This window comes from Uncinocarpus reesii, genomic scaffold (assembly GCF_000003515.1).
Source record: "Uncinocarpus reesii 1704 scaffold_5 genomic scaffold, whole genome shotgun sequence".
NCBI lineage: Eukaryota > Fungi > Ascomycota > Eurotiomycetes > Onygenales > Onygenaceae > Uncinocarpus > Uncinocarpus reesii.
In genome coordinates, this window is record NW_003052496.1 from 1,489,593 (window position 1) to 1,516,619 (window position 27,027).

The 27,027-nt window shown below is 49.5% G+C and overlaps 8 protein-coding genes across 8 annotated transcripts in view; 2 read left to right on the forward strand and 6 right to left on the reverse strand.

Moving 5' to 3' along the window:
• The window catches only part of UREG_07541 (pH-response transcription factor pacC/RIM101), a gene marked incomplete at both ends in the record, with an annotated part of 3,648 nt that extends 1,326 nt beyond the window's left edge, over window positions 1–2,322 (reverse strand). The window contains 5 exons of the mRNA XM_002582722.1: window positions 105–854; window positions 896–979; window positions 1,011–1,348; window positions 1,434–1,776; window positions 1,924–2,322. Of these exons, the coding sequence (XP_002582768.1) occupies window positions 105–854; window positions 896–979; window positions 1,011–1,348; window positions 1,434–1,776; window positions 1,924–2,322 (1,914 nt within the window). The remainder of the gene's footprint in view (window positions 1–104; window positions 855–895; window positions 980–1,010; window positions 1,349–1,433; window positions 1,777–1,923) is intronic.
• A 2,909-nt stretch (window positions 2,323–5,231) lies between these two features.
• UREG_07542 (uncharacterized protein) lies at window positions 5,232–8,632 on the reverse strand (the record flags this gene model as incomplete). Its single annotated transcript, XM_002582723.1, has 5 exons — window positions 5,232–6,362; window positions 6,425–6,809; window positions 6,866–7,471; window positions 7,525–8,275; window positions 8,344–8,632. The coding sequence occupies 5 exons, from the start codon at window positions 8,630–8,632 to the stop codon at window positions 5,232–5,234; spliced, it is 3,162 nt and encodes a 1,053-aa protein (XP_002582769.1).
• A 1,642-nt stretch (window positions 8,633–10,274) lies between these two features.
• UREG_07543 (uncharacterized protein) lies at window positions 10,275–12,251 on the forward strand (the record flags this gene model as incomplete). The annotated part of the gene is made up of 4 exons (XM_002582724.1): window positions 10,275–10,316; window positions 10,816–11,121; window positions 11,190–12,043; window positions 12,149–12,251. The coding sequence occupies 4 exons, from the start codon at window positions 10,275–10,277 to the stop codon at window positions 12,249–12,251; spliced, it is 1,305 nt and encodes a 434-aa protein (XP_002582770.1).
• Window positions 12,252–12,472: 221 nt separating this feature from the next.
• UREG_07544 (uncharacterized protein) lies at window positions 12,473–15,271 on the reverse strand (the record flags this gene model as incomplete). The annotated part of the gene is made up of 3 exons (XM_002582725.1): window positions 12,473–13,530; window positions 13,592–14,986; window positions 15,067–15,271. 3 exons carry the CDS (start codon window positions 15,269–15,271, stop codon window positions 12,473–12,475), a joined length of 2,658 nt encoding a protein of 885 aa, XP_002582771.1.
• Window positions 15,272–17,579: 2,308 nt separating this feature from the next.
• UREG_07545 (uncharacterized protein) lies at window positions 17,580–21,511 on the reverse strand (the record flags this gene model as incomplete). The annotated part of the gene is made up of 2 exons (XM_002582726.1): window positions 17,580–21,228; window positions 21,297–21,511. The coding sequence occupies 2 exons, from the start codon at window positions 21,509–21,511 to the stop codon at window positions 17,580–17,582; spliced, it is 3,864 nt and encodes a 1,287-aa protein (XP_002582772.1).
• A 1,013-nt stretch (window positions 21,512–22,524) lies between these two features.
• Window positions 22,525–23,097, reverse strand: UREG_07546 (uncharacterized protein; the record flags this gene model as incomplete). The annotated part of the gene is made up of 1 exon (XM_002582727.1): window positions 22,525–23,097. The coding sequence occupies one exon, from the start codon at window positions 23,095–23,097 to the stop codon at window positions 22,525–22,527; it is 573 nt and encodes a 190-aa protein (XP_002582773.1).
• A 964-nt stretch (window positions 23,098–24,061) lies between these two features.
• Window positions 24,062–25,051, forward strand: UREG_07547 (uncharacterized protein; the record flags this gene model as incomplete). Its single annotated transcript, XM_002582728.1, has 3 exons — window positions 24,062–24,098; window positions 24,151–24,967; window positions 25,033–25,051. The coding sequence occupies 3 exons, from the start codon at window positions 24,062–24,064 to the stop codon at window positions 25,049–25,051; spliced, it is 873 nt and encodes a 290-aa protein (XP_002582774.1).
• Window positions 25,052–25,589: 538 nt separating this feature from the next.
• On the reverse strand, window positions 25,590–26,201 carry UREG_07548 (30 kDa heat shock protein; the record flags this gene model as incomplete). The annotated part of the gene is made up of 1 exon (XM_002582729.1): window positions 25,590–26,201. One exon carries the CDS (start codon window positions 26,199–26,201, stop codon window positions 25,590–25,592), a length of 612 nt encoding a protein of 203 aa, XP_002582775.1.
• Window positions 26,202–27,027: the final 826 nt, after the last annotated feature.

Here is a 27,027-nt window from a genome sequence, read left to right on the forward strand (position 1 = left end):
TGATCCATTAGGGTAGCTGCCAGATGGATGGCCGTCATCCTCCAAAGTCTCCATGATACAGGCGTTGGTTGACATAGTCGCGAAGCCCTCTGGAGAAGGCGTACGTTCTCCACCCACATATCCTCGTCGGTACGATTAGAGCCTTTGCGGGGAGGGCGTGCAGAGTCCGGACTGCTGGAGCGGTGTCCGCGTTTGACTGTGGACGTGGAATCGCGATCAGATTGCCGGTCACTTGATGCGCGTCGAAGAAAGGGGTCGATCATGTTGTCAGCCACTTTGTCTTGATCCGAAGACGCCACCTTGGGGCTGTCGTTGCTGCCGTCCATCGACATGTCCATCGGCTCCGAATACTCCACACGAGATCGCTGCAGCATACCACCAGTATACCGTCGACGATCGTCAGTTTCAAAGATGCTGCTCAAGGTGGATGGTGGCGCGGCGCTAGAAACGTTAAGGTATCCGGTCGATGCGGACTGCTGGGCGGCGGTGGTCGGGAGGGTTGGATACATGCTTGAACTCGTCTGTGGCTGGGACGGTTGGGACGACGGCGAGATCTGATGGCTGGACGAGAGCGAGACGGGCGAACGGCCAGACGTATACGATTGAGCACTAGAAGGAGGAGTCAAAACGGGCGTTGCACTGTGCGGGGATCTAGCAGACGCAGAGGTAACTGGTGGAGCTGACGTTGCTGTTGCAGTGGCATGGCTGGATGGCAAATGCGTGGCCGAAGGAGGAGAGTGGGTTGTGCGATAACTCAAGGCCCCGTGGATGTAATGTGCACCTGGCTGAGCGACGCCAGCGGCCGCGACATTATCGTCGCCTTCATAAACGGTTGTTTGCATTTGCTCCAGGAACTGATCAATATTCATCAAGTCAGTCTTGGTGCGAAGATTACCCATCGGAGGCAGTGGTAGACTGTGCGGGGATTGGGGCGAGTGATAGCTTCATGCCCGCCAATGGTGACCATCGCAGGCATGAGCTGATATTCAAGGCACAGCAGCAGCATGGACCAAAGGTAGAGGCAACCCGTGCAAATTTAACAGGCGTTGTCCAACCGCCGCATAAGAAGTGGGGTCGAACTGACGTCGTTTCAAATCACCGAAGAACTCATTCAGTGCATCGTATCCCCGCTTCTTTGACTCGTACGAAGCCTGATGAGCGGCATCACTTCCCACGGCATAATAAACATTGCCATACGATGGGTTCGACGGATGCTGGGGGTGCTGAGGATGTTGCGGATGTTGAGGGTGATAATATTGCGGTGGAGCATGTCCGTACGGTGCGCCTGGGACGGGTCCCAGCGAGCCATCAAAATAGTGGCCGGCTAACATGTACGGAGCCTGGTTAGCTGTGAAAGAGAGAAATTATTTTTTAACCCCGAAACGCAGCGACGGGAGGTTGGGGATATCGAGTCGACACATCGAGGTACTTACTTTTGCCGTCTGGGCCGACACCGACCCCAAACATTCCATTTGGCGGTCGTGTTCCAGGACCAGGTTCAGGAGATCGAACGAGAACTGAATCATCCGCATGTGTCTTTACATGCTTCTTTAGATCCTGCGGGCGCTTGAAGGCTTTGCCACAGAAGTCACATTTGTGAGGCTTCAGTGGGACATGGACACGAATGTGAGAAGTGATATGATCACGCTTGACCGTTGTAGTACGGCAATTACCCCATGAGCAGGTCAAGTTGAGGTTATTCGTGCTCTTTCGCCCAACATGGCGTTCGCAGACGTGTTCCTGTGGCCCAGACGTTAGAGGCGATGATTCCAGTGACTTCGGGCAAAATATATGAACTGGATAGGAACAGCAACAGCCCCGAATCAAGGAAGGGCGACACCATGGCCATGGAGGATATAACGCAGTGAACAAAACATATTGACTGGCGACAATCTACTGAAAAAAAAAGGATTCGAAACATACATAAAGCGCCTCAGGAGTCGGGCAGATTTCGCGACAACCAGTCCATTGACAAGCGAGGTCCGACTGCTGCTGATTTGAGGCATTGTTGTTCGCGTCTTGAGATGCCGTGATGGGCACTGCAGAGGCAGCAGCGGCCACGGCGGCAGCTTGTTGCGCAGTAGCCGGAGCAGAGACGATATTCTGCTGCAAAGGCTGCTGTGACGATTGGATCTGAGGGACGCCCTGCTGCTGCGGCTGTTGCTGCTGCTGTTGCTGCGGCTGCTGTGGTTGTGCTTGGGGCTGCTGAGGTTGTACAGAGCCCTGAGTTGGCGGTTGAGCAGCTTGAGTCGGCTGAGCGGGCTGTTGCTGCTGTTGCTGGGCCATGGCGGCGGAAGAGTCTTGGTTTTCGGTGGAAGCCATGCTTGCCAAGGAAAATTTCTTGTCCTCCGTCCCCAGGAACTTTTGGAACAGAAATCACGGTGCAACCACAAGAACAAGACCGGGAATGAACAAAAGCAGTGAAACAAGACGGGGTTTTGAAACTGGGTGGTGGGAGGTGAAGCGGGAGAGTGAAAGAAGGTGAGAAAGAGAAAGAGAAAGAGAAGGGAAATCAGGCGGGAAGAGAACTTATTTGAGTGTGGGCAGCGATTTCAAAACGTTACGCGGAGTGCAATATTAGCCAACCACCGTGATTGGCCGACGGCGGCACTGGACTGAAGGAGGGGGTTTGGTCTTGAATTGATTACAGCCCGATTTTGGGTGAAGCGGGAGAACACTCTTCGTGCTCTGCGATGATGAGAAAATGACGACAGACGAGACAGCGACTCGACTGAATCGCAAAAGGGGGAAATCAGAGGAAAGGGACCACGCCAAGGCAACGCTCAGAAAACAATTCTCGTGGCTCGTGGAGCGGTACCTGTGAACAGCCCAAAAGGAGGTGGGAAGCCCGGAGAGGAACTTTCGTTGGGAATGCTCGGCAATTTCTAGGCACGAGGAGAGTATGGAGGAAGTCTTGGGACTTCTTGGAAGAGAGGAAGGTCTGGGCACGAAGGGAAAACTGGGCAAAGGAGAAGGGGAGAGGGAGGAGAATATAACCCAAAGACAAAGGAAACACAACGAAAACCGAGAAACAGAGCGTGACACGTAATTTGGACAACAAGAGCGAGGGGGCCAAGTTCCCGAGGAAATTCTTCGAGGGGGAGAGAAAAGGGCAAGACAGCAGCCAGACACGTCGGAGTGGCAGACGGGCGGACAGGGACAAGACCGGAAATTCAGGCCAAGAAATGCGCAGGACGAGAGGATGAAGGAGGGGGGAGAGGGGGACAGGTGGCCAGAGATTACCACTGCCGGCTAGAAGGGGCAAGTGGACGCCACAGCGTTCGGGGTCTGGCCTGGTTGAGTTGCGGGTACGCTGCTGGAGTGTTAGTTTCACTGTGAATTGGGTGGGAATATCCCCCCAAACTGGCCTGAAGAAAGACGGTTGTACGGTGATTATTAGACCACTTTATTCGGTGGTGATACAGGCCACGCCAGCACGCATCTTTCTACACTTAAAACTACGCCCGCTCAGTCGCTTCCGAGTCCTCCCCCAGATGCTAATAATTCAACAGCAATCACGGGCAGAGTTTAAACAGCCCACCCTGCTGCAGATTCACGTCGTATGAAAGCGCATGGATCAAAGTCTGAGAAACTCAAAAACACCCCGTGTCACTCTCTGCGAGGCTCCTCGTCCACCGCTTCGCTTCCATGATTCTTCTCTCTCCCCCCCTCGTAACAACTCGCCCACAACTCCCGAGATCCCAAGACTTGCCGCCCATTGCCAAGGTTTACGGGTGGCCAAGACCCAGGCCAAGCAAGCCAAGCCAGCCCCGACAGCCAAGTCCAGCCAAGCAGATGCCGAGAATCCTGGGGGCACAGCCACACCCCAATGCAGAAGCCGTAAAATTCAATACGCGGTACGGGATACGCAGCCTGCGAGTCGTGACAAGCCTTTTTGCTGGAGAAAATCGCGTCATTTATCACACATTTGAAAGTCCTCCCTTCCGCTGCCAAGCGCAACAACGACCAGTTATCCCGCATCTAATGAGTTGAAATCTCAAACAAAATATCAAAAAAATCGCCTTTTCAAAACAATTTGAAATGAGCCAGTTTGGGTGGCCCATGATCTCCGCGTCTCAGGTTTTGTTTGGGTGGTCCCATTCTTATTATTTCAGAGCTTGTTTACAGTGGTATTCGATTGGTCTCGGTTCGTTTTTGAGGCATTTATGATACCGGCCATTTATAGCTCCGGGAACCGCCGTCACATGATGCGGGATATCAGATAAGCACTTCCTCAGCCTGTTATCTTAAGAGATGGCATTGTCAGATGGAGGAGCGACGTGTTAACGTAGCAAGGCCCCATAGGAAAGACATGTTATGCTTTTTTTTTTTTTTTGATTATTGATATCCTTTGCAGATCCCATGCATGTTTGGTTCTACCCCAGGTTTATCTATGGGTCTGTGTAGTATAAAACTACACGCCTGAATCGACTCCACAGAATTAACAACGCAGGATCTATGGAATCCCGGACCCCCAGGGGAAGTTGAGGGGTTCCTATGCAGTCGACCTCACCTTCCTGGACTTCCAAGGAAGGCATATCTATACATCCAGTTCTGCTCGTCCTACCTATCTTCCGCGCGTCAGGTTTATCACGCCTGGGGTAGTAAATGGCGGTAAGCCACGACACTGAAGAAGTGTGGATTGAGCAGAACAAGCGGAATGGATACTGTCGAAAGACTGCTTCATGGCAGTCGTGGCTGAGTCCGGTGCAGACAACCGGTTGGAGCCCTATCAAATCTATGCAAACATTTTTAAACGGAAAACTATGGCCTAAAGCACTTGTTCTAGAATATTTATCCCCAAATCCCTATTTAATGATGTAAATTTAGCGTTCACTCTTTCACTAATTCCGTATATACTCGCCACAAATTCATCTCCCAATAGGTAAAAAATTAGCCCAATATCAAAGTAACCGCTGAGAGATTTCTTTCAAATCGACATAAGAGATAAGGAAATATACACAAGCCGCCAGAAAGAACACGCCCCAGCACACGAGAAGGATTGTTTTTCCCACGCAAAGCTATCAGACACTGTATTCTTTGGTGCTGAAAGAAACACGCTTTCAATTTCCCCAAATTCACTGCAAAGGCCAAAGTATGTTGTTCAATTCTGTCAAGCAGAAATCAGTAGTACACGAGATTGGAGGTTCCACTCACACTCCCATCAGCGTCCGTTGCAAAGCCGATTTCGACTCGGCAATGAAGTACAGGTCGTAATATTTTGCATTCTCTCAACTTTCTCCCTCCGTGCCCCTGTTCCAACTACTCCACTGACTCCATTCAGGATTCAGAGTAGACGCGCTGTCCATCCCCGTACCGTCGAACTGATGGTCATATCCCATCGTCGTATCAAGTCCCATGCCTAACGTGCCAAGGCCTACCATCCCAATGTCCATTGGGATGTTAAAATCGCCGATACCATCGTGAAACGCTTCCTCAGCTGTCGACTGTGGGAAGATATTGCCGCCTGGGCCCTGGACTCCTAGATTCTGCCATAAGAAAGCTTGCCCAGGCATGGTGACGAGGTCCGGGTTTTCAATGTACCCCGTGCTCGCTGACTCGGGCATTGGCTCTGAAGGTCTTCGCTCGTGACGTGCTGGGAACCTGTTTGGACCTTTTGGATGAGAGGGCAGGCCGGGCATAGTACTCATATCCTGGTTGGAAAATCCGGAGAAAGTAGCGGCATTGACAAAGCCTGCTGGCGAGGAAGCGGTGGTTCGGGTCGGGGTTCCAGCGTCGAGAGCTGCTTGTATGGGGTGATTCGGTCGATAAGGGAATTGTCTGGATATGTCTGTAGAATCCTGTTTGAATTGGCCATCTTCCAAGAGAGACATCGGCTGGTTGGGGTACGCGAATGGGTCATCGGAAGGAAACATCATTGGCATTAAATCTGGGAGGTGACTCGCGTTGTCAAACGGAGGAGAAAACGAAATTGGCTGTTTCATGGTTTGTGGGTGGTGGGAGGCAGACAATGGAGAGGATGGTGTAGATATCTGTGAAGCGTCTCTATCCGATGTGGATGGCGCTGTAGATGCAGTTGGCGGAACCATGAGAGGGGATTGATTAAAAACTCGAGCAGGAGCAGTTTGGTTTTCGCCGATAATGTTGTTGCTTGCTGCGGTTTGTTGCGACTGTTTGAGAGCATTTCCTGCGATTTGCATCGGAAACGTATTAGATCTTCTCACCGGATTAGGCGGTAGACCATCCGCATCTTTTAGCGGGCCCGGCGGCGTAAGAGTTCCAGTCAACTTCGCCGTAGGCGTTGGCATCGAAGTGGTTGGCTGTGGTCTCTTTCGATTGACCGGTACCGGTGCGTTTCCACGCCGATTTCGTAGCCTCTCGGGCAAATGCTTGAAAATGGCCTAGATTGTTATGTTAGCTCAGGTATCTTTGACCAGACAAACGGTCGGGGCAAGGTACTAACATTGAGGCTCTGTGTGCACCTGTCTGCAGCCATACTTCGTTTTGCGAGGCCAGCCAATGTATTCTTGCCTTCGAGTGCATCTTTCAATATACCATCCTTGGCACTGGCAGATTCGGGGTTCTCGAGAATAAAAAAGAGCAAAGATAAGATAGCAAAGTAGGTCGTATACATCGTAAACCAGTAAGAACCATTCAAAAGTTGTTTTTTCTTCATTTCAGCAGTGATATGAACGACGTTTCTAGCAACGCTCACACAGGCAGCAGCACAGGCGTACGAGCGCTTATCGATTCCACGACCTTGGGACCCTGCGCTAACGTAATGTAGAAATGGCCGATACATTGCCATCTGCACATGCGCATAACTGATGCGCAATAATTGCCTCAGCCTAAAACATGTGAGCCGCGTACCTAAATTGGCAACAAAAGAAAACAAATCACAAACCTGTCGAGCTGAGGAGATGCTTCACCCCCAGGTTTCAGGGCCTCTGGAAGCTCCTCCTTCCAATTTTGAAGATCCCGCTCAATTTCCCTTATTTTCGAATGGCTGACCATATAGGTGTGCCCTGGTCCGAGGTTCGCAGCCTTCACAGGGTATATATATTTCGTGACTTTTAGTAGTATCTGAACCAGTCGTATGTGCCCATTTGCTCCCTCCATCAGAGAGACAGCACCTGGGGGCACAGGTAATATGCCATCCGGAGTTATATATTCATCTTCAATTCCAAGAGGCGGTTCTTGATCGATGTCGTCCTCACTTAGCATCCATGGGAGGCCCAAAATTGCGCTGACATGAATATCCATACTCCGTACAACCCAGAAAACGCGCTTGCGTGTTTCCAATTCCACAGGGTTGAAATTAGCCGACACTGAACGATGAAGACCTAAACGAAGCGAAGCCCGAAGAGCAATTCCTATATATGAATAGCAAGTGCTGACGTTGGCTGACGCTTGGAGGAATATAATCATAAAGCAAATTGCTTGAAGGGACGTAAGGTCACGGCATTCGGTTATGTCGAGTAGCAGTCGGCCCGCTTTAAAGTATTGAAAACTGGTTTGATGTTAGTAAACCCCCCGTTTGATTTCCAAATCTGATGTGCTTACCCTTGGTCCACCGCAGGCTCATATCCCGATTTGTCAAGGGTGCTATCTCCCACACCTCGGAATAAACAACCGACGGCGAGCGTAAGATATAACAAAGGCAGAAAAGCATTCTCTTTGTTTGTGTATTGCTCTGCAGGGATGTCATAAACTCGGTTGAACATAGCGTTAAACGTGGGTTTGTGCATGAATCGTAACACAATGCACGCGTCCTCAAGGGCATTGTCGCATAGTTTGCGGGCAATATCTCGTGGCGGTAGATCGTGGGCCAAGGACATATATGTGTCGATTGGCGATTCTGAAGAAGACTTGGCTGATTCCAAGATCTGTGAAATCTGTTGAAATTTGGACGGGGCACGCTCAGGAACAAGGTTCCCAAATTGCTTTCGTAAATGGCGGACAAACATCAGACCGGAGGACTGGCCATGGTAATCCCAATGGCCTTGGTCGTCGAGATCCAGAGCACCGGTATTCTCTACCATCGACTCTAGAAGTGACTCGTCGCATTGTTCGGAGGACGAGGGAAGCTCGTGTGTTTCGGGGTCCGGTTTCGGTTTGGAATCTGGCTGTGCCTTTCTGGCAGTCGAAATAAGCTCCTCCACATTGCTGGAATCAAACGACGGGTCATCTAAGTCGACGTTTGGGAGAATGGCACGTAGAAGGGTTTCTGCCTTTTGTAGACGAGCTTCCAAGGCTTCTATATACTGCGGCGCAGGGTTTCTGCGTCGATTTGACGGCTGATCATATGTGCATGCTGGAAGAAGAAAAACATCATTAGCAACGTAAAACGGAGACAGAGCAAAAGTCAGACAGATAACATACCATAACTATAGACGGTACAATGCGTGCAGGGCTGTTTGCCGTCGCATTTGATCTTTTTCCGCCTGCATTCATCGCAAGCTCTGGTGACTCGTCTTCGTTTTTGCACGGGTATGGCCAGTTTTGCTTGATCTCCATCCGCAGCTTGGCCGCCATCGGCGGATTCTGGAGGTTGACTTGACGGCACAGGGCCACTATCATCCCGGACCTTGGATTCCGCGATCGCGGACTGCCCGTTATTGTCTTCTGGCTTGCACGCAGCTGGCGCGGTTGTGTTATCTTGCGGAACCATGGTGGGGAGACTGAGTCGAGCTCATCGGAGCGATTGAGTAAAAAAGGAGTCGGAGCTTGCGGGCGTTATCGTCGTCGTCAGTGCTTGAACCACTGTCGGGATAGGACATATCCAAGCCAGGACAACGCTTCGAGTGAAGTTTTGGCCGCACAATTCCGTTTCCTAGTGGATTTCCTCGAAGCTGCCGATGCGTCTATCTGCGTGAAATCCGATTACAGATCAATAAGCGGCTGGTGATGAAATCTTTTTGGATTTGGGTTTGCCTTAGATATGCTACCAGCGGGGCTATATAGGCCAAAGGGCAAAAAAGCAATGGAATGGGTGGGCACTAGCCTACCAGGATATGTCAGAGGTTCAATCCCCCACAGCTCCTTTTTTCGATTCTCAGCTTTGACCTGCCATCCAGGTTGAGGGGAACTTGGGACGGTTTCCCAGGAACGAGATGAATGGCAGCAATGTGGCTGACGGTCGGAATGTGTGGGAAATGAGATTGGTAGGGAATTCCGAGTTGGCTACGTCGGAACCATAGATCGCAGACTCGTCAATCCGTGCCTGAATGAAAGAAAACAGAAGATGACCACGGCGATTTGGGACAATGGCAGGGCGTGCGCTCACTTGACTCACGGTCCTCTGAGGAGACAACGGATACGACGAGAAGAAGACGATCTCCCTTCAGCCAGACCAGTTGGCGCTATCACTCGTTGTGCTAGCCCTTAAGTCCGAATGCGATTAACAGCCTTATCCCTGCCAGTGCGCTTGATTAATTACAACAAATTTCAAGGCTACGCCCTTTATCAAATCCCGGTCCTCCTCCTCTCTTGATTTACTCTCCACCGCCAGACTTCTGGTGCTCCTTTACTGGGCGAGAACGGTATGCCAGGCCGGCCTCACCCCGCTAAATCGCACTGGGCCTACCCGATGGACGACAGTCAACACGATTAATAATCCATCGACGCCACACTTTGTCGCCACCAGCCCCATTCGGAGAGCACTTCGCACGTTGATTGGCTGACGCATTACATCATTGGGCCCAAGCTCCGCATTTCCTATTGGTCCAGCCCGAGACAAGCTTTGCCCGTCAAATTATATAAGCCGTGTGCTGTGCCACGTGATACAACTCCGAGGGGGGAAAAGGATACTCCGGACTCCGTGCGACCGCTGTGGTCTGCCAGCTTGCACTCCAGTTCAATCTTCGATCGCGGACTCTCGCACGACGTCGTTGGGGTAATAAGGCTGGCGGGCGGGTGCCACGGGGTGACGGGCCCAGGTCCTGCTTCCTGTGCGCACGTGCAGTGCTGTCGTCCAGGGGTCTCGAGGTTGGAATGCGAACCCCTGCAATACTGCATCTGCAGTGGAATGTGAAGAGACGACAAGGGGGCAATCAAAGAGCAGTGTGGTGCCGGGGAGGATATTCGCTCAAGTGAAAGAAGGACAGCTACTAATCGAGGTAGCCATGGTCAACTTCAACTCGCTATAAATACCTGGAGATCTTCTTGGTTAGGAGCTTCAATTACGGAGTACCTATGCCCTGGGTAACATTCCCAGGAGCAAGGGACGCACATTGCAGGGTGACTGGTGTGGCGCTCCTCGGGGCTTTTATGAGTTAGTTAATAACCATCTATCAGTTAGATAGTGGATCATCATGACCAGCTCAATCAAGATCCCTTGCTTCTGCCCCTGGGACGTAAGCATTTCGACTACCTGCCTTCAATGCATCACTAAGAACAGAGAAGGCCTTTATCTGACTGACTTAATTGTTATCAATTCTCCGTCCTATTTGCTTCTATTCTTACTGTGAGACTTGATTTGGTTATCCTGTCGATAACGTCCACTTGTTCATCGCGGAGGTTTGTGTTAATTGTACTAATAAGAGGTTCATATCAGCAATTCTATGCGGTATATTCTCTCTGCTAGGATCATTCTTTTCCCATACTACTCTGATATAACCAGTCCTGTTGCATAATCTAGAAAGACCTGTAAATCATTGAATTGATCTCTACAAGCTGTTTCAGGCGTTCTATAAATATTTGTAATCGAAAACCCATTCCGATACTAGATGCTTCTCTAACTTGATGGATCGGATCTGACCTACGTGCACCATCACTGAATACCCGCGCTCTTTTCCAGACTCAGTGGAAAGAACTGTTCACTTCCGGGCCGCCACTGGTGCTCTAGTGCTCCAGTGCTCATTTAGCGGCACACAGATGGCGACCAGCGGCTCATTCCCCGGTCCCGCTCCAGCTATCCTTGCGTCCGCACTTCTCCCACCGTGCCCAGCGGAGACGGGAAACGAAGCCCAAAGACCGGCTCCTGAGTGTAACTGGGATTTGCAGTGCGATATTGACAAGGGCATCTCGCTCACAAGTGCCGAGAGATCAGTGTTTGGTCCTGGTCGAGTGGTGGGCATATCCGGGTTGCAACCCGGAAGTGTAGAGCCTCGTGAACAGAAAGATAAGGATTCGGGAGTCGTACGAAGCTGGGTGCTTGATGTAAGCGTGGTAGATTCTAGTTGAATACCTGTACAAGTTGACCAGCGAAACTGATATCTGAATACTAGCTCTCCACGCATCTGATCCTCTCTCTTTTGACACGGCCACATTTACCACCTTCACGACCTGATTCTGATACAATATCTGAGCTCCTGCCACAGGCTTTTATTATTCAATTTTACGGCTCGCGCACTTTTACTCGAGAGTATCTTCTCGGATCAATCCAGCAGAAGCTTCCAGAGCACTCAATGAACCTATCTCAGGCTATACTCAACAGCGTCAAGATCTTCCGTGCCTTCAATTTCGATGAGATCGTTGACGCTATATCTCAAATTTCAAACACCTTGTACACCACACAACAGCAACAAACCTCCCGTGCGCGCTCACTGCTCCTTTTAGAAGACCTAGATCAATCCGTCGCAGAGATCCAGCGTACCTCCAGCACCTTAGCCACACAGGCGAGACTTGTGCCGCTGCTCCGCACTTTGACTGTTCTCTCTCGAACACACGCCACGCACCTCACTGTCATCGTAGTGAATACAATCCTCCTTCCATCCTCAACTGCAAGTGTTCTACCAGAACAAAGCGGCGCGGAGCATACCTTTGAACAGTCAGATATACCGCCTCAGTCCCAACACTTTCACCGTCAAAATCACTATCAACCAGTCTGTTCAATCTTTTCGCCCGCGCCACTACCGCGCCCTCAAGCGTATCCGGAATTAGCACCGACCCAGGGGCAGAGCCAGGTGTATTCGTCTTCAGCCACCAAACCAACTTCTCAGCATGCAATTCCGCACTACCCATCCTCACTAGCCCGTTCATTCGATCAAGGTTTCGATACCCATCTTCTTGTTTCCAAGAAGGAAACTAGCATGATCATCGAAGTGGCCAAGGACCGCGTGGGCAACGCCTTGGGTAGATGGTGTGCTTTATAGGCTCTTCAAACGTCCTTTTAAACATAAAGCATAAGTTCATGAGTAGTATGCTCGGATGAGGTCGTTCTATACTGCTATTAATTCGCTTAAAGGCGTTACAAGGCGTATGACTTCGAAAACAAATGGACGATATTATTCCCACATGGATCCCAGACTCCATCCCACCCCCGTCTATTGATGCCAGGTTCAACTTAAGAATACCATGCTTTGCACCGTAACCGACTACCAAATTAAAAATAATGCTGCAAATAATCATACAATGCCGAAGGGGAATTAGAAGAAATACAGGCTGACATATCTTGTCATGCACTGGAATCTACCAGGACCCGCTAGCAACCCGTACAGGAAAGTAATCAAGGCCCAAGCAAGAACGTATGTATGGAGATACATACAACTGTGATGCACGCTGTTTAATGCTAAGCCGTACCACCCATAGCCATATCTTGATTTCCGTACGCCCTCAAAACAACGCCGTCGATAACTTGTGTGGCCGTTTTCTCACACTTTGCCAATTGGTCCTTGACTATCGATTGCTCGAAGAGAATATCTTGCTGCTGAACCTTGCCCCACTGTTTGTGCTGTTCACAGCGCTTCTTTATACACACTCCCTGCGCGATGCTGTTAACTTCACTCGCTTTATCTGCGTCAATCATTTCTGTATCCCCTTCGCCATCTGCCGGCGGTTTGGCTTCAAGAATGCCATCTTGCAGCGTCTTCTTGCCAGATTCCGTTTGTCTCCACTCATCAAATTCATCATCTGACCAAGATAATCGAGTGTCAAAACCACAGACATCTTTCCATCCCTTGGGATCGTTTTGTCGCAGTTGTTCGAGAATGCTTTTGGCGCGTTGGCGGACTAGAACTAAAAACTTATCTCGGTCGCGGAGCATCTGAGAACGATGGAGAAGTTCTTTTCTCTGTGCCTTGAGGATATCCATCTGCCTCCGCTCTTCTGATGTCCACTCAACAGTATCAGGTAGAATGTCGAAATCAATTTCTTTAGCGGGTACTTCGCTTTTTGAGTTGAACGATTCAGCTACCTCGCGAAGTAATGTAAGTCCTTGAGAATCGCTCGATAAGAGACTTTCGCCAAGCTTCCGGAATTCCTCCGCGGATTGGACCCCGTCTGCGATGGCTTTCACTTCTCGAGGAGTCAGGACACCTCCCCTGTTGATTAAATCCTGCGTCCCTTCCTGGTGAGTGCCGGAATTGTTCAGCACCTCACTGTTTCCATTGTCGCCTGCATTACCGTTCGCTTTATTTTCTGCATCTAATCCACCCCCGAGGCCAGCGGCGGCTGCGGACCGACGAGCTGCGATTTGAATCTTCCTCTTCATAAACTCGACACCATGGTCATCAGAGCAGTACTTGCTCGGAGTCTTCGCGGTGACTCGAGCAGGTCGGCGACAGCCAGGGAGTCGGCACATCCGTTTCCAAGTTGTGCGGACACCCTGTTTCTCCTGGCAATTCGGGCCTACAAAAATTGAAATCAGCTATCAGATAAATTTGTCACTTTAGGCGCAGGATTTGCTCACATATGTACTTGTCAATAAGGTCGGCATCCGCTTGCTTCATATTGACACATTTTCCGTGAAACCAGTCTTCGCAGCCGCCATCGCAAGCAATCATCCACGTGTGATTGTCAGGTCTGCGGCAAATACAAAACAATTCCGAGTCATCATCGTCATCTTCACCTTCCGCGTCTTCATCCAGTTCGTGTGGTCTTCCTCGGTTTTTAGTGTCCGGGGGTGGCGAACCGGCCGTTGATGCAGAAGGCTGCTTACGGTTCCGCTGTTTTGCAGTTTTTGCTCGAGCAGGTGCTGGTGTCGCCGAGCTTCGTTGAGATCCTGCAGTGTCATCAACGCTCTCCATGCCGTTCAGTTTACGCTTTTTGACGGCTGGTTTTCGTACGGCCTGTCCCTTTTTCGTGCCGACAGGTGGGCCGGCACGCTTCTTTGTGACTTTGACGGACGGTGCGGGGGAAGACCTTTCGGAGGATGAAGCTCTTGAAACAGACTCTTGCTTCAAATCAAAGATCTTTTTAGGTGTTGGGAAGTCAAACGTCTCGTTTGTTGCCATGGAGGGAACGGTGTTGAGGGTGGGAATCGATTCTTCTGACTTGACGCTTGGATTGATACTTTTAGATTCAGCGTCAACTGAATCATGGACGACTCCTCTTTCCTCGTTTGCGGCATCGTAAAGATCGTGCCAGGATATGCTCTCTTGCCACGATCCATCGATTGTGCTTTCGTTATCGTTCTTGCACCTAACTGTCCGGTGGACTTGCCCAATAGCTCCATAGTTGAAGTAGCCAGCGTTCGACCAGCCGACTATCCCAACAACTTTGTCATTGTTGACGATGATATTCGAGGGCATCAGATCATTGTGCGACAAACCAAGATCGCCACTCTCAGTCGAAGTATTCCCAAACAAAATATCATGCCCATCCCGGCAGAGATTGGTATCTCCCTCTGGGGAGTTGGACTGCGCAACATACGAAGGTGTCGAGCTGCTAGGCTTGATCCGATAAAGTCTCCGTGCAATGTCTCGCACCTGGGCCTTGAAGCTGGCCTTTTGCTCCACACTGAGGGATGACCAAACAGCTCCAAGGGGAACTCCGGGAATATATGATCGTACTAGTATATCTCGTCCCCGTATTTTCGTTCTCAGATAATATTCTGGCAGTATAATGTCCGGGAGAGCCTCTGAAGCCAATACTACAGCAGCCTCCTCATTTTCATCCCAGAATCTGTAATCTCCTGTTGGCTCGGGATTGTGATGGTCGCATTTGATGATCACCCTGCCCAGCACGAAGGTGTCCCTCGTACCCGGAGCTGGTGTGTTGAATCGGGTTTCAGGAACACACTTGGAAAGAATATTCTCCCAGTATTCTAGAGACGCTGGTTCAGTAGAGCGAATGTGGGACGTGTCTGGCACGAAATCAGTAGGGGGCTATCGTGGTCGGCCTGGTGCCCATTCTGCAGAATATTTGGATTGGCTTCGCACGAACCGACTCGTAGTCCGGCTTGCTGGTTGGAGGCTAAGAGAGAATTCGTCGGCATGAGCGCATCGGTAGCCCCAGGATCCGCGCTCGATTTTGGGTCAATGTCCATCATAATTTCGCTTTCGTTGCTGTCAGGGCCAGCTTCCGTCACAGTCGGCGTATTCAGGCTGGGGGTGTGCTCCGCCGCCGGAACAACGTTCGAATTCGACATTATAAGAGCGCGAAGATAGAGGTGATTGGAGGAGCGTGTAGGTTACGAATCAGGGTCAGTTTGGTTCGTCTTTACTGTGAAAAGTGAGGGCCATGGCGGAGCACTCTGTGATCGCGGGGAGGAGCTTTGTGGGAGGGGAGGATAGATCTAGGCGTAAAGGGAGAACTGTAGTTATCTCGGTGAAAGAGACAGTGAAAGGAAGCCAAAGGCAACTGATTTATTGGCAATCACCGGTCAGCACAGCGACAAGAGGAGAGCTGGAGAGAGCGCTGGAGACGAGGGGATTGCGGAGGACGCGCTCGAACTTTGGTGGGCGTGATAGGCAGCGTAACATCACCGTGTCATTGAAGAGAAGCTGAGATGAAGCTGATTCCAGCTTCCGGAGTTATTTAGAATTATATATTTACCTTGAGCTCCTCAGACGCGTTGGGACGTGGATGGACGGAGTTGCTGCGAATGCCGGACAGCTGGCGCGTTACAAAGCTCTTTTTTTTTTCCTGCGAGAGCTTCCCGTTCACCAAGCCATCCACGCGACCAGAAACAGACTCAAGGAAATGGCTAAATTGCCGTCAATTGACGAAAGATGCCATGGGAATTTCCTGCAATCTTTTTGAATTTCCAGACTACTTCAAACTCGACAACGCATCTCCATGGCCTAGCTACCGGTGGCATGCGAATGCGTTGCGGCGTGGGTGTTAAACGCAAGACGCCCTTCATATAGGTATGCCCATTCGCCAAGTACAGTGTGCTTTCCTACTATCACTAACTATATCTAATAAACGGTTTCGTGAGTAGTCAACCCTATCCCTACTCGCAGCCCATCCGATAGCTAACATTGTGTTGAGTCCAGGCGCATTTTCCGGCGACCCCCAAGTCAAGCAGGCGATAGCAAATCCGTCTAGCTGGGCTTCTCCTGCTTGAATCCGACTGACAATTTATGGTGCCTCTGTGGGCAGTCCTGTACAAAGCGATTGGTACTTTGTAGGATCGTCCATAACAAGGGCTCCGATCTCGCCGCTGCTTCCTCCGCTCCTGTGATGGCAGACATCACCCACATGAGAACCGAACTGTGACAATTGAAACACAAGGCGGGACACCCGTCCCCATACTTTTCTACCTGGTTGACGTGTACTGGATTCTTAACCGCTCACGCGCTAATCAAGCGGGCCCAGTCAATTCGTTCGACGCCTACATCCCCTTCATCGTTGAGCCGGGGAAGATATTGCTCGTTTGTGCCTCACATATGTCTCTGTGGGCCGAAAACCGCACTTGACGTTCATACTGTCATCTAACTCCTTCCTTCATTGAAGGACATGACTTGGCTTTTTCTGTTTCCATGGTTTTCCAAATCAAGGGCCTAGGGGTTGTTTAAAAACTTCTATCTCTGGCCTTCTGTGCGTTTCATGGCTTGTATGCATATACAACTGATATTGGCAATGGAAAAAGAAGGGAAATGAGGCCTATCCACACGTAGCCATGGAGTTCTATTCCTCATGCAAGAAGACTTAATGGCCAGTAATGGTTCCCATTCACGAACCATTCAAGATTGGATAATGAAAACTACGTACGGTGGGTGTTTCGCAACTCCGACGACGAAATTCAGGAGAAGAGTTGTTCTAATTTCTACCCATTTTTTAATATTTTTCTGGATATTATATGTTTAGGGACCTCTAGGGAAGGCCTATCGCCGTAGAATCAACTGGTAGGCGATGCTTCCAAGTCCCTGGTAGCACAGCTAATGATTCTTATTTCCATTAAGCAATCATATATTGTTCTGTAATCTGTTGGAATTCTTGCTTAGCATATCCAGAGTATCAGGATAAACAGGACAAACTGCCACTCCCATAGTGTAGACTATGACGTGCTGTTCTCCTATCTCCATACTGCCTGATAGAAATAGAAAATGAAAAGGTGCCTTCATGCCCGGATTTTGCTTGCATGACACGGAAATAACAGCCACACACCTGATGGTTTTTGCAATAATTTCCATAGTAGGAGGGAAAAACGACAAAGGGAAATAAGGGTACTGTGTTAAATTGCAACATGATCCAGCGATGTATGCAGATGATAAAAAAAATAAAAACAAAATGAGGTATGATCACCAGGAAGACATAATAAGATACGCAACGTCGCTGAAATGTCAAGAAGGAAAATATTAAGATCCCCTGCCTGATGGACGATATCAGATATCAAATAAAAAAAGAGGAAAATTGTCTTTGACAAACAGATGCATTGATGATTAAAAAGACGCGGACCGGAGGGGATATAGAAAAAACGCTCGGTCCATACTCAAGTCAAGAAAAGAGGTTTAATAAGGAGGTGGCCCAATACCTCCTCGAGAATCGCTTGCTGAGCGATTCCAAGGAGCCGAACCCGGTACCAGCAATCCGCTCTTTCGAGGCTGAGGCGCCTTATGCTCATCGTTTGTGAACCCGAAGTATGGATTCTTCCTCGTTTTTGTCGAGCTGGTGCTCCCTTCCACACCATTCAAAGTGACCTCTACTCCTTTGACCTCGTCAGTGCCGTTCTGTCGATGATCGTTTCGAATAGCAAGGCCTGCTAGTAGCTTGTCCACATCCGCTCGTCGACCGAAGCTCAATGTCCGCGAGGCTTCGCGCCTTGACCATTGGTTACTTGTATCGCCTCGATCCGCGGCCTGATGAGCCGTTTCGCTTGTGTCAGCGGTGATAGCAATGCCAATATCACCCAAATCTACGCTGTATTCAGGTGCATTGGGAATTCCATTGATGGCTGAAACCTTTTCTTCATGTAGGCTCCCGTTCAGAGACTTTTTCCTACTTAACGACCTGCTTGGGCGTATAGTAGACGCATTACTACCTTGGCTCTTGGAAGGTGTTCGCACTGGGCGCCCTGGTGCAGTTGAAGGCCTGTCGGAGCGAATAGGTGAGTGGGACGGCGAAGTAACGGAGGATGCACTGCGGGAATCTGATGGAAAACCGCCGGGTATGGCTAGGGAAGATGGTAGGGGGGGAACAGGAGGGATATCCTCCCTTTCGAAATCTTTTTGAGATTGGCCGGATGCCTTGTTACCGCTGAGTTGTAGATTGGAACCTCGAGGGGTTCCAAGATTTCCACGGGAGGACAGTGGTCTATCAATAGCAGCGGTGCCAGCGTCGGAAATAGACAAATTATCACTGACCATACTTTCAGTGCTAGACGCTGTGCTATCTACCCTTTGACGACCGCGTAGAGGACTCGGCTGGCGCGAATTTTTATTATTGACAACGGAAAGTACTCGTCGCAGGTCGTTAACTCGTACTGTTGAGTCACGACTGGATGTCGGAGGAGATACGCGGCTCTCGGGGATACTTTGACGCCGAGTTTTTTGAATCGCATTTAGACCACCAACTGGAGAGCCCGTAGTGGAAACGGGATAATCATGTCGGTTCCACGCGGACCGTGCGGTATCCGTGGGTGAACCGGGCCCGTGGTTGGGTGCTCCCATGTTGTGGGCATTGCGACCAGCGGAAAAGGCGCCAGTTGCTGTTCGAGAACCACTAAGAGAGGATGTTTGAGCTTTCTCCTTCTCAATAGCGGCTAGGCAGGCTTCCTTTGACCATGGAGCTAACATTAACTCTTTGACATGCAATGGTAACTGCGAGCTCGCAGGCATTTTCGCTTGAGTTGAACTATTATGCCCTATAGATGGTATCGAAAATGATCGTCCTGGAGAACTAGAAGGACTGGCTGGTGGAGATAAATAAGACGAATTGTAGGAGGTTTCAATTTGCCCAACAAGTTCCTCCAGCAATGAAAACGGAGAATACGCGGACTGCTCTGGCTGGGGTAGGGAGACTTGGTCGACTTTTGTGTCTAGAGTAGGCTGAATGGAATCAAGTGGTCGTGGCGGTACCTGGATTTTGTCAAGCCAAATGCCGCGTTTTTTCCTCCTGGTAACTTCGTTGATAATGTCATTTCCTACTTTAGTTCCCTCCAAGTCGAACTTCTCTACCAACGCTAAAAGGAAGCCGTGGACTAGGCTGCTGACCTGGAGCAACTTGGTAGCCGACATAGGAATAGTGGACAGAGCCATAGCCTGGAGCTTCATCAGCACCGGCAACGTGAATCTGGCAGCGTTCACTCCCATATGTTCCACCATGTTGACGAGCAGTAAATGAAGGATCGAGACGTCTGATTCGGTAGTGGATGGCTCCATTGCAATATCGAAGATGGTCAGATGAAGGAGCTGTAAGAAGCCTGACGCATGACTAACTGGCCCGGTTTCTCGTTGAGGAGCACTGGATACGATCCTTCTTGTGAGTTTTTCTGGGACGTCAGATACATCCCTTTTGGCGCCGATCTTTGACGCTTTGTTATACTCAGCAGGTACTCTCAGGTCGACCTTGGTCGTCTCCAGCTGAAGCCAAGTAAGTAACACATCAACATAGGCAATGCGGACCTCCCTTTTAGGATCACCGAGCAGCCAATGCGTGCCTTCCCACACCTGTAAAGAGACGCGGCTCCTTGAATCAGGGCCAGTTCCGGGGATGGATTTGCGCAAATTGGCTACCACTAAGATATCCTTAATAGACTTCAACGCCGCAACTCGCGCCGCAGGAGATGAAAAATAAATTTCAGTAGTATGAACGGAGCGAGGAGGGCTTGGTTTGGGTGCCACATTGTCCGAGTCAGACTCTTGGTGGGTATTTTCACTTTGTGGGTAGGGAGACGGTTTGATTCGTGTGACAATTGCTCGGATCATATCCGAAACCTGATCCCCATAGTAGATATGAGTCGCCAAGTTGCCAATGCACTTTTCAAGCAGCTCTAGCAGTTCATGCCGCATAGGCTCTGCCGTAGGAAACTTTTCATTATTTCCGTTTATCGGTGAACCCGCTCCGCCTTCGTCTATATGCGGTAGTGGCTTGACAAATGCAGACGGATCACGAGGTATAATCAGTTTATGGGTGCCATCTCCGAGGTGTAGAAGTTGGCGAGTGAGTTGAAGTAAACCCATCAAGACATCCATTACACTGAGACCAATTAGATTGATAGACGAGCCCAACAGCCAATTCATCATGGATGCGAGGGTAAGCTGTGGTTCAAGGTGTCCATCGACAAGCGGGCGATCCATCAAGGTCTCCAAAAGGGTCACAAGGATAATGAAACGATCTTGTACGGGAGTCCAGTTCGTGATAACATCCAGTAAGTTTGTAGCCCAGTTTCCATCGGTCTTCTGATTAAGATTTCGTCCGTCTCCTTGGTCTCGTGGTGGACGCCTGCTGACGATGAAGCTCAAAACCAGCGATGTCGCAAATCGTATTTGCACCCTGTTTGTTCCAGAAAACACCTTTTCTAGACACCGCAGTGCTAGGACGCGCGCTTCTACTTCGGCCATTTTATCCGCATCCGCCGCAGAGCTAGAAGCAGATTCAGGATCACCGTTTCCATCGACGGTATCCACAGTTTGTACCGTGGAGATGCTCATGCGACGTCGGCGCAACTGCTCCCGTTCCATCCGCTCTGAGCTTTTTGCCTTTTCCTGCAAAGGCGACAGGCCCGGATCACCTCCAGCATACAGATTCTGAAGAGTCACTGGAACCACAACATTTAGCTGTTTGGCACCGTCTGTTGAGAGGATTTCTGAGGTTACAATGTTCTTGATGGCTTTTAAACCAACGGTTCTCCACCGCAAAGCCGTTGGCGCACTCATGGGAATTTTAGAAGCAGGTGGTGTCTCGGTGGATGCGAAGCTCGCGTAGGTGCCTACAATATCCCGGTATTGTATAATGTATTCGTGATCCGCAGTTAGAGTTGCGCTGTCCTGATGGCGACAAAATAGTTCGAAAGTTGGAATTGTCTCTTCCACCATGCTTACCTCGCGCGAGCGGAGGACGATATCAAGCACTGTGAGAACGGATTTCGCATATAGAGGTAAATCGCGTGGTACTTTCTCGATGAGCGCGGCAAGGATCTGGAGGGTAACCTGAACATTTCTAGCCCGGTGGAAAATTAATATGGAGGCACCTTCCAGTACACCAGGAATGGATACGCATCAACTTACCCAGTCTTACCCCTCCACACATCCCTAGCTGCTCTTTTCTCAAGGAAAGCACCGACCTTTTGAAGCTTGCTCCGTCGCGTGCTGGCATAGTACAGGAGATAACTAAGCTCTGACGAATTGGGCTTGACGGATTGTATACCCTTTTGGAACCGAGGATAGCATTTTAAAATCAGGACTTGATGTTTTGGTCGACATGACTGGCGAACGGAGTTCATCTGTGCGAGATTGGACACTTCAGCCTCCGCAGGACTTAAGGGGAAGAAGGCGAAGCGGAAGGGCAGGAAAGGGGGCAAGGCCCCAAAGGACTAATAGTGCCTTTGGAAGCTGAATGCCAATGGTTTCTGAAGTTAACCGTATAAGTTCGCGTTGAAGATCGATTCCTGAGGATGTGATTTCACGGGGTTGATGTCTGACGTTGCGAGGTACTATCGAGGTCGTGTCATCAAGGAAAAGAAAGGCGCGAAGAGGAGATGAGGACTGCCAAACATGTATTTCCAACAGGAACAAAGTACTACTAGCAAACTGCAAGACACGATAACATTGCCGAATCCAACACGTAATGTTTGCTAGACTTTAATGCGTTGCTTGTCCCAGCTCGAGATCCAACATTAATCCTTTATTGCCTGAAAGCCATCGCGCGGAATTACGGATTTGATTACGTAACGATGACAAGCCCCTTTTAACCAAGTCAATAAATTACAGAAATTGCTGCCAGTCAGCCGTGTAATATCTCCAAAGAGCACGGAATGCGCTTCTGATTCGGGCAGATGTTGCCTTCGGTTATCTATCGTTTGCCAGAGAACGGTTGAAGTCTTGCCATGGCCTGACCAAGAAAGGCGGTTCTATTTACTATTCCCTGTTTTGTAATATGCGTATCACTGCACTGTGTAACTTCTGTGCGTTGGGAAGGGGGAACAAACGGTCGCGCCTGAGAATCGTTGGGCAGGTCGCATTATCAGCGCGTCGCAAGGTTCGTCGCCAGACGCAGGTTTGTGGATGATCAATGTCCGTCTTGTCATCAGAATTTCCGCTCTACAACTGGGGCGACTTATGCCGCTCGAGTCCGTAGACCTATGGCGGCCTCAGGAAACAACGATGAGGAAAATCCAACGTCACACGGCAAACAGTTTAGAACATTCCAGAGAGAGGCGCATGTTCATCCGCGACAGTGGAACGCCCGGCGTGCTATCAAAGGCATCATTGAGGATGGTTCGAAGGCCGCGATATTTCACGTAGCGGCGCCATTTGGCCCCTTCGTGCCTCGCTGTACATCGCTATCACCCTTGTTCTCCTCCGCCTCGACACGTAAGTCAACCTCTGCCGTCGTACCTAACAACGCTTCGATGACTTGTGGCCTGATAACCGCCGTCCGAAAGGATTCCTCCTGCAGTAGTCGCAAGGCTCTCAATGTAGCCCCCGGGTGTGTCAGAAACTGAACATACTCGGGTCGCTTCCAATAGTCATAGAGATAGGCAAGATATGCGGCAAAGGCTTGAGCTTCTGATGATGCGGATACGCTGTCGCCCTCTGCGTCCGTCGTTGATTGAGAAGAGATGCCCAAGAGATGCGGATAGGAAACTGCAAGGTGAGAGATGTAGTACGGATTCGCGAGAGAGAGAACAAACTCGAGCTCCAAGGTAAAGCGCGGGTTTGAGAGATGGGGCGGCGGAGGAATTAGGCCGGCTTCTTGCGCCATTTGGTAAAGAACACTGTAGGTGCTTAGGAATGAGGAATGGATGCTTGATCGAATGCTGGTGGCTGTAACTTGATGCTTCAGTTCAGCGACGAGAACTTCAACCATTCCTAATTTGGCATGGCTCGGAACCTCACCCTTTTATCATTCAGACAACAGTATATAATGACCAATTTATTTTCAAGTCCGCATTAAATGAGATCTTGTGAATAATAAAGCCTGGCAAGGTCATGAATCACAGCGGCTGCTTTTATGAGCTCATGACATTATAATTTTTTAGATGGTAACTTAACTAAACATGAAGCTAGGTTCATCATCTGCATTTGTTAGACGGATCTCTTTATACCATGTCAGGCGTTTCAGTATTTCCAAGAAGGCAGTGACAGTTGAAAACATAAATTCGGATACTCTCTACAACTATACTTCCGGGCGTTGGCTGTGAGTGGAGCCAAAGCTCCTTTCCCCGGTGCAAGACTTGACTTTGAGTAGCTACAACGAGGAGCAGCGGCAGGCTGAACGTCGGATTCCATTCAACATCGCACAACTAAAGTGTGTCGCAGCTGAAGCAGTTGGCCGCACGGAGGAAGATGTGCTAGAAATAGCGAAGCTTGCTGAGGGCGGCTTCAATCGCACCTTCGAAATACGCATGCGTGACGGGTTCCAAGTGATTGTTCGTCTGCCATATCCTTCGACGGTCCCGAAAAAGTATGCGACTGCTAGTGAAGTGGCTACTATGGACTTTGTGCGACAGCATGATATCCCTGTTCCTAAAGTATTCCGTTACTCCACTTCTCATGATAATGAAGTTGGTGCGGAGTATATAATAATGGAAAAGATGCATGGCCGGGAAGCCGGGGATGTTTGGTACTCTATGACTGATAATCAGCGAACCCATCTGATCCGCCAAGTTGTGGAACTGGAAGCACGTCTTTTTTCAATAAGGCTCCCAGCGAATGGGAGTATCTACTACGTTTAAGACTTGGATCCGGAGGCGAAGAGAATTGAGCTTGATGGTGAAAAGATGAATGGTTGTGGATCCTAGTTTCAGGTTTGCATTATAAGTGGTGGTATAATGAGCGGTCAAACACTTCAGATTGATCGCCGCCCGTGTATGAAGCCTCCCTACTGCTCATCCATGACCGATAGCTTACTATTCGATAGACTGGTCCTCCGAAGAAGTCCTTTTGGCCGGTGCTGAGCGGGAGGTCCTATGGGCGAGACAATATGCTAGGACTAGATTTCCGTTCGAGCCTCTCTATAGGGAGATCTACAATTTCGAAAAGGTTTCTCCAGAAAAGCATATCGCTAATTTAACGGATTACTTGAAGATTGCCAAGTATCTTGCACCGCCTCAAGGCAGCTATCTGAACCGCCCGACTTTACGTCATCCTGACCTTCAGCCAAATAACATACTCATTTCCGAGACTTTGACTATCAGCGGGCTGATAGACTGGCAGCACTGCTCAATCCTTCCCCTTTTCTTGCAGGCAAAGCCTCCGAAATATTTTCAGAACTACGGGGACCAAGAATCCGAAGACCTCATCGTACCTCAACTACCGAAGGATATTGACCAGTTGGACCCTGATGAAAAAGAAGCCGCAAATGAGTTGTATCGTCGACGTCGTACGCATTTTCATTATATTTCCATATCAGAGCAGCTCAACAAGGATCATATCGATGCATGCACACACCCTGAGGTTGTCTTAAAGCAAAAGCTCTTCCAACATTCTACGGACCCATGGGAAGGGGACAATATTACGCTGAAAGCAGACTTGATCAGAGCATCGCAGCGGTGGACAAAACTCTTAGAGGAATCCGACTACAGCAAATCTCCACCTCCATGCCCCCTGCATTACGGACAAGAAGAAATTGACAGATGTTTTGAAATAGAGGAAGAGCAGAAACTCTGTGACCGAGACATGGAAAGGTCCAGGTTGGCGATTGGTGTTGCCGAAGACGGCTGGGTGGTGCCTGAGCTGTACGAGACCGCGAAAGAAAGGAGCGAGGGGTTTAAGGAAGAGGTGTTAATGGCTGCAGAGCCAGAGGACAGAGAAATGATTGAAAGACATTGGCCATTTGCTGATAGGGACGAGGAAGAGTAATTGAGCCCGTATGCAAAATCTGGGTGTAGCGGATAGGATACGCATTGGCGGATCACCCCAGAGCATTGTGAATAGCGCCTTGGTGTCTTGTCAAAAATTTTGTACAATAAGAAATTTAGCGAGTATCTTTCCTGCATATGTTAGCAAGGAAGTCTTAGATATATTGGTGTTCGGGTTCTTATAGATTCCTCGTTCTTGTATTATCATGCTGGATAATTTCGGTTGACTAAATGTATCGTGAGAGATACTATATTTCAGTTCTATCTTTATAGTGATCCGCACTTGATGATAACGTCACTACACGAGGAGAGATATTGTGTTTTTTAAACTTGATATTAATTATTCGAGGAATAGTAAACACGAGGTTATTAATACATTAACTTGGGGAGCAAAAGCCAACGTGAAAGCTTCGAAGACAATATCGTAACGCTTCATAATCACAATCGCTCATTGAAACCCGAGAGCCACTCCGAAAATTCAACTACTGCAATCGCCCACTTAATTGATCTTGACTCTCTTCGTCGTCGGCGCCGAAGCTTTGGGAACAACAATGTGCAGAATTCCATCCTTCAAGCTAGCCTCGACCGCATCCTGGTTCACACGCGCCGGGAACGAGAAAGTGCGCTGGAACTGGCCCACAGAGCGCTCGGAGACCCAGTACTTGTATCCTGGCTTTTTGCCCACGGCCTTGGAGCTCGGGGTCTGTTTGACAACTTCGTTGGTTTCAGTGGTAGGTGTTTCCGCTGGCGTGGATGACGCGGGGGTATCCTCGTCCTCGACGGTGGCTTGGTGGGAACTCTTGGTGGATGCGGCGTCGTCGTTTGTGGTGTCCTCGTTTGTAGCGGTGTATTCTCGCTTGGCGTGGCCCTTGATCACCAGGGTATGTTCATCGGTGAATTCGATCTCAATGTCTCTCTGGTTGATGCCGGGAAGTTCGCCGTCGAGTTGGTAGGAGTCTTTGACTTCGCGAACATCAAATTTTGGGGTGAAGGATCGGATTGAGCAGATATTGGTGCCGTGTGAGCCTGAGGCACGGTGGTGATCGTAGTCGTCCAAGAGACGGAAGAGAGGGGTGAAGTCACCAGCGGTGAGACGAGGGAAGAAGGCCATGTTGCGAGAGTGGACTGGAGAAGATAGAGATCTCGACTTTTTGAAAATGCGTACGTTGTTGAACTTTGAGAATTTGTTCAAGTTATGAAGAAGAGTCTTGTTTCGCATAAGAGGATTGATTTTGTAGTGTTGTTCGTCTGTCTGCTTGATGGGAAAGGAAGTCGAGCCATGGCGGGAGAGTTGGGCCCTTTTATGCACTTTGAGCCCGATGCTGGAAGATGCGCGAAGAGTCGGGATATCCTGATTTCAAATCAAGTGTGATGTCTTTTGAGGATGCTCGATGCTTCTTGATACTTCGCGTTCTATCGCGCTTGTTCTGGAATCATCCCGACGTTTCGATGTTTAAGCTTATTTTAGGTTTCGCTGAACCTTCCAGAAAGTTCGCGGCTGCGCCAAAAGCTCATTATGTCATCACACACAATAAGCGCAGCTAATAGTTGATCGGCTATGATTGGCCCATCACTCATTCACCCTTAGCCGCGGCGTTCAATTGGTTGGCGGCCAATTTTGTGTTTGTCCTGTTTGCTTGGTTCCCCGTTTCCTCTGCTCAATAACTCGGTAGACGGCCAGCATGATCATTTATGAGCACTGAACTAGCTGCTATCTCACTTCCTATGTTCGAAAAACCGACTCCTCTTTTTCTTTTGGCCTTTTGATATAATCAGCCTGGCTGCTTTGCTCTATACCTCTTTTCGGCCTAGATTTCTGTCCTGGCTCCATGTGCTGCAGTTTCAAGGACCTTTATTTCTCGCCTAGAAATAAGGTCCATCTATCTCATTGCCGTATTTCTTTAGATCCGTAAAAGGACGGCGGATTCTTGTGTACC